General features: G+C 30.1%; 2 protein-coding genes across 2 annotated transcripts; both read right to left on the bottom strand.

Moving 5' to 3' along the window:
- Nucleotides 1-2,223: 2,223 nt before the first annotated feature.
- On the bottom strand, nucleotides 2,224-4,428 carry LOC109858813. Its single transcript, XM_020436437.1, has 2 exons — nucleotides 4,093-4,428; nucleotides 2,224-3,194 (listed from the first exon to the last, which is right to left on the bottom strand). Exons 1-2 carry the CDS (start codon nucleotides 4,369-4,371, stop codon nucleotides 2,883-2,885), a joined length of 591 nt encoding a protein of 196 aa, XP_020292026.1. The 5' UTR covers nucleotides 4,372-4,428; the 3' UTR covers nucleotides 2,224-2,882.
- A 2,923-nt stretch (nucleotides 4,429-7,351) lies between these two features.
- On the bottom strand, nucleotides 7,352-9,068 carry LOC109858799 (protein DR_1172-like). The gene is made up of 2 exons (XM_020436411.1): nucleotides 7,674-9,068; nucleotides 7,352-7,425 (listed from the first exon to the last, which is right to left on the bottom strand). The coding sequence occupies exon 1, from the start codon at nucleotides 8,743-8,745 to the stop codon at nucleotides 7,702-7,704; it is 1,044 nt and encodes a 347-aa protein (XP_020292000.1). The 5' UTR covers nucleotides 8,746-9,068; the 3' UTR covers nucleotides 7,352-7,425; nucleotides 7,674-7,701.
- Between the last annotated feature and the right edge of the window lie 6 nt (nucleotides 9,069-9,074).

Here is a 9,074-nt window from a genome sequence, read left to right as displayed (position 1 = left end):
TAACTGCACTTCCAATAGGTACACGCATATCCAGCCACAGACAAATTTTATTGCATACACGCATAATGCTACGTACATTAAACACACGTACGTAAGTAATCTCTATGTATGTTGTGAACATTGATCAAAATAAATTAACAATTTATCAGCTCCAAGCTTTTTTTTTTTTTTTTTTTTTTTTTTTTTTTTTTTTTTTTTTTTTTTTTTTTTTTTTTTTTTATTATGAATATTACAACTAAAGTTTTCCGATGAATCGGCGTTCGGGATTCGCTGGGGAAATTTCTACGGCACGTAAAGCCGAGTCTGCAATGTGATCGCAAATCACAGATTGCAAAGTGACGTTATTATTGGGAGATAGATGCAGGGAGGTTTTGCTGCGCGTTCTCTCTTTATTTTACGATACATACAATAATTGTTCCAATAGAAAATCTGCTTTGTATACACGCGCGTTCTTATGTGTTTCGAACTACAGTCCCATATACTAGAGTATTCTTGGGATTTTTGGAGGAAAATAGTTTCCTGTGCGCAAATTATAACGTTAAGTCTTCATATAAAAAGATAAGTTAAGCCCCTTGCACAATGGAAGGAATAGCTATAGCGATAGAAATAACACAGTTTTTAACACAGAATTCCAACTCGCGTCGGAAATTTTATCGCTATTGCTTATTCCGATTTTCTGATCCGCATTGATACATGTGTAGTTTTGTATGTTAGATTCCGCTGTTCCTACCTTTATTTTTAAATATAAACTCTTTAAAACTTTTGTTATTTCTATCGCTATCGCTATTCCGTCCATTGTGCAAGAGGCTTTAAGTGCAGTTAAAAAATTTAATAAATATAATTGTTTCTTTATAGAACTATATATATATAGCTTTATTTAATGTATTTAAGTTAATTTTCTTATTGTATATAATATCTAATATACATAAAGTACAGAGTATATATATATATATATATATATATATATATATGTATAAAAAATATACGCGCATATAATTTTGATCTGAAACGAGATGTGCGATAGTCTTCATTTTTCTTCTAGTCATATATCACGTTCAGTTTGCGAATCGTGTTTCTGGTTCTATCGTAAACAAAATTGTTCATTTGGCTCAAGATATCGATGAAATCGATTATCTTCTCAAATCCACGATTTATCCTGTCCGATCTCTCAATATCGGCATCTCTTATTTGTGATTGCGAGTTTCTTTTCAACAATCTCGCGGAAAGTTTCTTCGTTTCTTCGGTCTCCCTCGAAACGTCGACGTTTTCAAATAATATCTGCGATAAAACAATTATATATATATATATATATATCTATGTACTTTATAAATATAATCGAATTTAATTTTTAAAACACACAATTCTCGGTTTCGTCTTTATTTTTCACTGCACTTGATCTTACCAAACATACAAATAGAAGTGGAAGAAACGTATTCATTTTATGCGCACTTATTATTATCTTTATATGCCGTTTTAGTTTCATGAAAATTACACCAACGGCTTTAAAACGTTTAAAAACAATTGTTAAGTTATATATATAATGTGACTGACTATATGCAATATGTATGTATATTTATATTAATATACGTATACGTATACTTTTGTACTTTCACGTTGAGTTCTTAAATAACAGTGTAAAGAATTACAACGATTCCGATGCTTTTATAAGAGACGAGTACGCGCACATTGCCGTTGCGGGTGGGCAAAATATTTCTCATTGCGTTAAAATAGTATTTTTGCTTTTAAAATTTAATTTGTTCTTAGCAAATCTGAAATAAATATGTTACAGACATATGTTTCCCATCGCGCAATTTTATTTATCCGACTCTTTATATTATCAAGTTTTGCAACGATTTTAAGTTAATTTAAATCGATAATAATATTTCAACTTTAAAGTATTTAGGTTACAACGGATTAACAAATGCGGCTAATTATAAGTAGGTTTCGACGATACACGTTGACAATGCGAAATTCAAACGGAATTCGCTGATTAGGTGTAATACTTGATCTCTTGTTGTTCACTTATTGCTGAACGATACAAGTAGAGTAAAATTCGAGAATTTTCATTATATCATAAAGCAAAAGATTCGATTGTCTTTCTCAATTGTTAATTCATTATTGTTTTCTTTATTAAGGGATATTTCATTATAAAGGGATATTATATATAGTATAAAATATCTTTTCAACAATTAAACAGAAACATAAAAGTTTTTATTCTCCTTATTTTTTTTTTTTTTTTTAAATTACATAAACTCGTGCACATGTGCATCGATATATGCATATCGATGAATTGCACATTTGATCGCGGTTAAATGTTATCATCTTTGTTAGCATAAAAAAATGAGATATCAAATCGAATAAAACTCGCGCGCGAAACACACGAAACTCTCTCTCTCTCTCTCTCTCTCTCTCTCCCTAAAAATATGATATTAAATTTTATATTTTGATATTTTTTATCTGTTGTAAGCACGGAAGTTTTGTTTCTCGATATCAATAAAATCGTATGCCGCAGAATTTCCGGACAAATATGTATCTTGTTCGCGCAAAAGCTGATAAACATTATGATACAACAATGATTATTTAAGAAAACATTTTTATTGGTTGGTTTGTTCTCACGTTCGCGCGCCGGCAGAGATTGTTAACTCAAATAATATCATCATTCAACTTAAATGTCAGAAAAATTTCAGGATAAGAATGATATATACGCATAAATTTCAGGATTTTTAAAATTATATATATATATATATTTTAAGGCTATTTATGTGTGATACAATATGTATGACAATATGTTAGCTGATTATTGTATGTGTGTGTTGTTGTTCGGTGCACTTGTACTGCGAATAATTTTGTACGCGAGATTTTGTACCTTCTTCTTTTTAATTTCATGGTTGAGCTGTAGACGAGGATTGTTGCAATTGATTGTTGAAGTTCTGAGAAGCTTGCGCGACGATGTCTAACGCTTGCTTGGTGAACTTGGATATACTATCTTGCATTTTTTCGGAGTTTTTGTTGAGAGCTTTAGCAACGTTCTCGGACTCGTTTACAAGAGTCTGAAGACCCTCTTGGAACTTAGCTTGCAGCTGATTCACTTGTTCCGTGGTCTCGGGATTGACGTTTAAGTTGCTAGGTATATCCGCCAATTTGGTCTTTACGTTCTCCCAGAGATTTTCCAACTCGGGGGTTTTGGTTTTGATCTACAAATAAGCCGCATCAACCTTATATCTTCTGTCACGTTTTCGGAGTTTCTTTTTCCGAGAGTAAATCTTATTTATATTGTAAAAAAATTAAAATATTTAAAAATGTTGTTTTAAAATGTATGCGTGTATACAGGTAATATGGATGTAAAAAAATTCTTGAAAGAACCTTCGAAAGAAATTTGACTAAATAACGTGGAAAATATGTTTTTGTTTATATTTATTAATAAGCATTTCTATGTATAATTGTACTACAATATTTTCTAATAACGTAATGAGTTGAGAAACTGTTATATCAATTGTTATAACATTTTGTGTTAATATATAGGAGTACAAATTACACACATTATAAAATTGTATATTTTTTTACTATATTTCTCTTGATATTTATATATCTATCCTTTTTTGACTGTTTCTTGTAATTCGATTTAGAATATTCGCTGAACTTCTCTTACTAATTTTTCTTCGAAATGCGAATAATATTTCTCTATTCTAGAGAATTAAGCAATAAATTTGCTTTTAATTTTGAAAATATCTATAGCTTTTTTTATGTATTACTTTTCAGACGAAGTCTTTGTGTGTTGTAACTGCAAACAAATAAATTATAGTCTTTTAAAAATTTTCCATTGCAAATATAATAAACAAAGTATACAAGCACAAAAGATAGAACGTCGATAAATATATATTATCCAATGAAAAGTAAATAGAGTCTTCAAATTAGATCTAAAGAAACAAAATAATCTTTCTAAGTGCGTAAACATTTATTTTGTTTGATTCGATGTTATAAATGTATTTAAAAGAAGCAAGTATGTATATGTAGTGTGTAGTGTACGCGTATAACGTATATAAACATATATACGTATATATATATATACATATATATATATAATTAGTTTACCTCATCAGTTACGTTCTTCATGAATGATTGAATGCTGTTGGCCAAATTGCTGCTTTGTTCTTTTATGGTGTTAGCAATTTCTTCCTGATTGGGTAAATGCAACAGGTCCTGAAGCTGAGCACCCAGAGAGGCGATCTGATTTTGAGCCTCTCTGATCTGATCGGACAATTGGAGAGGTTGTGTCTCAGTCTGCTGGGACTCGACATTGCTGGCTGGCAGAACTTTGCTCTCGGCCGCGATTACGACCAGAGCTAAGATCACTACGGACAGGCACTTCATCTCGCTTGATGTTTGTCTTCTTTAAACGATTAGAAAACGACTGATGTAGGATGAACAACGTAGTATCTTTTATAGCCGCTTCTTATCGAAGAGGGCAAAGTGCTTATTATCGACAGCGACAACAACAACCCACGTTTTTATGTGTCCGCTGCAATTCTAAAAAAAAAAAAAAAAAAAAGAGCTGTAACTCTGTATCTACATTGACTTCGCTAACGAGATGCGCTTCAGCATTCCCGGAAATTGAATAATGACAATTCTAAAGATTTTAAGTATTCTCTTTATTCCACAATACAACATATATTGTGTTGACAGAATCGTACACACATATGTTTAACGACGGTAAAAAAGTTAAGAGTATTTACTGAAAAAGTAAATGCACAGTTTATACGTATGCAATAATTACATCCATTATATAATACTTATTACGACATTATTACAAATGAGATCCTTAATTTGCTTTAAAAAGTTATTATATATATATAATTATTATATATAATTATATATGTACATATGTATAAAACTATTTGTAAATTATTTTTCACTTCAAATAGGAGAGTTTACATAACAAGGATAACATTTCATATTTCTCATTAATATTTTGTTCATGTTAATATCTTTTTAGGTTTGTAAATTTAATATTAATAAATCAGTTTTACGGCTTGTAAGAGCTATGTTAGAGTATTTGTTTTTAAAAAAAGTGATATAGTCAGCAGATAGGCAACAAATTCACCAAACCGTGACAGATCCGGGGTCATCTGCATTCATATTGAGCTATATAATCAACAATCTGCTAACACTATCTGATGACAAATTGTCAACAAAATCCTAATAGATTTGTTAAACGTTTTTTCTTCTTTTGATTTCAGCATATCTATTTGATTTTTCCGCTACCAATTCACCGTCAAAATTGCATCTAACAGATGTCAAGTTTTAAATACATTATGTTTATCGACATTGCATTTTTGTTCATGAGTCTTAAAAAAGTAATTTAATAATAATAAATTTTCCATCAAATCTGCCACCTTTGTGAACAAAATTTAGTGCAAAAATCTATTTTTGACATTTGAAAATCAAGTTTGTGATATCTTTTTATCTATTTTGATACATATACAGAGACCACACATAAAGAAACTATTAGATTAATAGAAAACAGATTTAAAAATGTAAAATATATAATAATTAGATAAGCAGATTTACAATATATTCGCTCACACAAAAATACAAAATTTCACATTTTATATTCTCAATCATATACAGAAAAAAAAAACATATTACAGAAAAAAAAGAACATATTATATTATTTTCTCATAAGTTTTTAATTTTCTCTCCAAGAGAAGTTCAGATTCATTCCAAATGCATAAGATGATAAGAGCGTTTTATCGCGTAGACTTGTTTTGTATTCTGATTTATTTGATTTATAGGAACGGAAAGAAAGGATCGGAAACAAATTTCCTCTCTAAGATAAACATTTAATCATTGAATGTAACGAGCAACATTAAAAGCTTTTATCTTTTGTTTTTAGTCTAATAATAAACGTACTTGTAGAAATATCCCCAATAAGGTTCCTGTGTGATTTAATTCAAGTAAAATTACAGAATTGTTTTATCTGTATGTGTATCTATATATATATATTAACTTATTTCAAACATATATTTCTACTTTATCAATATACAATTTATAGAGACAACTTTGTTCTTATACAATTTGTAAATTTGAAAAGAGAAAGATGAATATACTTTCGGTGTTATTGCAAAAAAGAGAGATCGTGGTTCAAGGGGAGATCAAAATTATCACTCTCAATGAAGATCCGTTTTCGCTTCATGAGACATTACATCAGCTCGATAAAGATATGCTCCAGACAAATTCACATTTATTTTGTATATCTATATATTCACACACACACACACATAGGTTTGGCTTTGCGATAACGTCTAGTTCACACTTTTTACATACGAGGGTTAAAGATTAACAAGTCAAATATATACTTAGAAAGTACACACACACTGTTTCTTTCCGCAAATTCTGTTTTTTTCTTTTTCTATCTGTTTAATCCCTTCTTTTTTTCTCTAATTTTGAATGACAATGTTAATTCGATATGTCTCATACACACACATTATTAATTGTTTCTAACTTCGAATATCAAACTCACGTGTGACATATTGTTTTTATATTAGAAGTCCACTAATTTATTAGTCTTGTATAGAAATAAATTGTGTGCCTTCTGTATATTTCAAAATAAATAAAAAGATATCACAAATTTGATTCGCAAATGTCAAAAACAAATGTTTGCAAATTTTCTTCACCAAGGCAGCAGAGATTTGATGCGAAAGTTATTATTATATTAATAAATTAAAAACAAATAATGTAATGTTGATTAACTTAATTATATTCGATTCAATTACACAAACAAGTTTATATTTGTTTTATACTACAATGGGATTTATATAATTTCTTAAGATGTCGAATTATTTGTTGCAAATGCACGTTATAGTTAAAAAAAAAAAGTTTATTTCAATTCATTTCTAACTTACGTAATGTATATAAATACTTATATATTCCGAGTAATGAAACGCTTATGTAACATCTTATTGGCAATAGTAAGGTATATATGGCTGAATATTGTCGATCGCACGCAAGTTGAAAGTCATGACCTAATTGACGTGGATATTATATGTCCGCGAAATATCGTTGAGACAAATACATTTTTTTTCTGTTTTCCCGATATATAAATTATTCGCACGCAAAATGTTCAAAAATATAGAATATTTATGAGCATTTGGTGAATTAATTAAAGATTGGTGTAACTACTGCTGATTATCTTTAGATAGTAGGTATACAACACGACATGAGAAAAATGTGGAATAAATTTATTAAACAAACATGAGTTTTAATGTAATTAGACTTTTTTATTTTAAAACATTTTTTTACATTATTTTTTTATACACTGAAATCAAAATCAACACTAATTATGTTTATTTTATTTTTCTTTTCGGTAAATGCGTAGTTTTGATGAACGTCGTGTCATAAGTCATAATTTGTAGAGGATCTTGCTACCTAAAAACAAAAGTAAATACGTTACTCACATGAAATTACAGTTAAATAAACGGCAGATTGCGACTGTGTTCAGTTAAAAATTGAAATATGCTTAAATTTTCTACTTTTTGCGAAATGTCAAGCTGTTTAAATATTTGTGAAATTTTGATGATCTTTTAATACATAAACAGAAATATGCGCGGCGTTTTCTCTGAACACGCATCAACTTCGTATATTACTTTATAAGATAAATGTGTTCACACACGTACAAAGAGAAATTGTTCCCAGAAGCCTTAGTTAAGAATCACTGATTGCATCATCCAAGTTTTCCGTGACTTCCTCCGTGATGTCCTTGGCATCTTTACCGATCTTGTTCTTCAAGTTGTTTACATTATTTTCAATCTTCTTTTTGATATTCTCACTGTGATTTTTGAGATTCTTTAGTGAGTCTTCCATTGCAATTCCTAAATCTTTGGCGATCTTCTCGACCTTTTCTTTAATGATATCGATTATTTCCGGAATGTTTTTAAGTTTTTCCTTCACTTCTGTAGCAAGCTTCTCGAGCGTTTCTTTAAGATCATCTTTGACGTCCTTAGCTTTTTCTTTTATTGTCTCAAAGACTTCTCTAAAATTGCCGTCGAGTTTTTTAATTATATCTTGAGAATTTTCACGCAACTTCTTTAATGTTTCGTTGGTACTTTCTGTGATCTCCTTGACCTTATTCTGAATAGATTGCATTGAATTCTTTAATTGTCCTTCGATCTTCACAATAATATTTTTAAACTCGTCGGCATTAGCGAGAATATTTTCCTTTAACTTATCTTTGATGTCTTTGATTTTTTCTTCGGCATTTCCCTTAAGATTGCCCAAAAGATCTTTAGATTTGTCTAAAAGATCTTTAGATTTGTCTTTCACTTTGTCTCCAATGTCTTCAAGCTTTCCTTTAACATCTCCTTTGATGTCCAGAATAATGCGTAGAAGATCTTTAACTCTTTCTTTTATCTTCTCACTGATTTCTGTCGACAATTCATTAAGCTTTTTTAAAACATTTTTAATTTCCTCTACCAGTTTCTGAACCTTGCTCTTCATCTCGACTATCAATTTTTCGGTAACTTCTTTTAACTTACTAATTTGGTTTTCTAATTTGCTTTCAATTATTTTTATGTCTTCCTTTAAGACGGCAATCTTTTCTACCAACTTTTCTCTCAATTTTCCTGTGGCCTCTCTGGCTTTGCTTTCAAGTTCTGTAACAATTTTTTTAGCCTTCTCTTTAAAACTGTCGCGTATTTTGTTAAGCGGATCTTTCATTTTTTGAGCGATGTCCGTAATTATCTCTTGCATCTGACCGACGGCTCCTAATCCTTTTCCTAACACTTCTGATCCTATTCCTAACAGCTCGTCCTTTATCTTGATGCTTCTATCCCCAAGTTTAAGTATATTCTTACTTACGTCATCGACATTCTCCTTGACTCTGTCTTTTAGTTTACCTCCTACATGTAAAGTAGTGTCTTTGGTTCCCTTTAAAATGTTTCCGATCGTACTGAAACTTTGAGCATCTTCATCTTCTGTCTCATTATCTGATTCGTTGACATCTTCGTCGTCTTTCTTTGAATTCTCCTCTAAACGTTTGGCTATTTCTTCTTCAAGATCTTTTAAATGTTCCTCGAGGT

The sequence above is a fragment of the Pseudomyrmex gracilis genome, unplaced genomic scaffold (assembly GCF_002006095.1).
Source record: "Pseudomyrmex gracilis isolate BER0280 unplaced genomic scaffold, ASM200609v1 scaffold_225, whole genome shotgun sequence".
Classification (NCBI taxonomy): Eukaryota; Metazoa; Arthropoda; class Insecta; order Hymenoptera; family Formicidae; genus Pseudomyrmex; species Pseudomyrmex gracilis.
Note: the sequence above shows the minus strand (reverse complement) of the source record. Positions and strands in the feature narration are given on the sequence as shown.

What these genes read in the sequence shown, in the direction of transcription:
- LOC109858813 (XM_020436437.1), bottom strand. Translation starts at nt 4,371, where the DNA reads ATGAAGTGCCTGTCCGTAGTGATCTTAGCTCTGGTCGTAATCGCGGCC. An exon ending in TGAAGAACGTAACTGATGAG is followed by an intron (nt 3,195 to 4,092) that starts GTAAACTAATTA and finishes GCTTATTTGTAG; the next exon opens with ATCAAAACCAAAACCCCCGA.
- LOC109858799 (XM_020436411.1), bottom strand. Translation starts at nt 8,745, where the DNA reads ATGCAAGAGATAATTACGGACATCGCTCAAAAAATGAAAGATCCGCTT.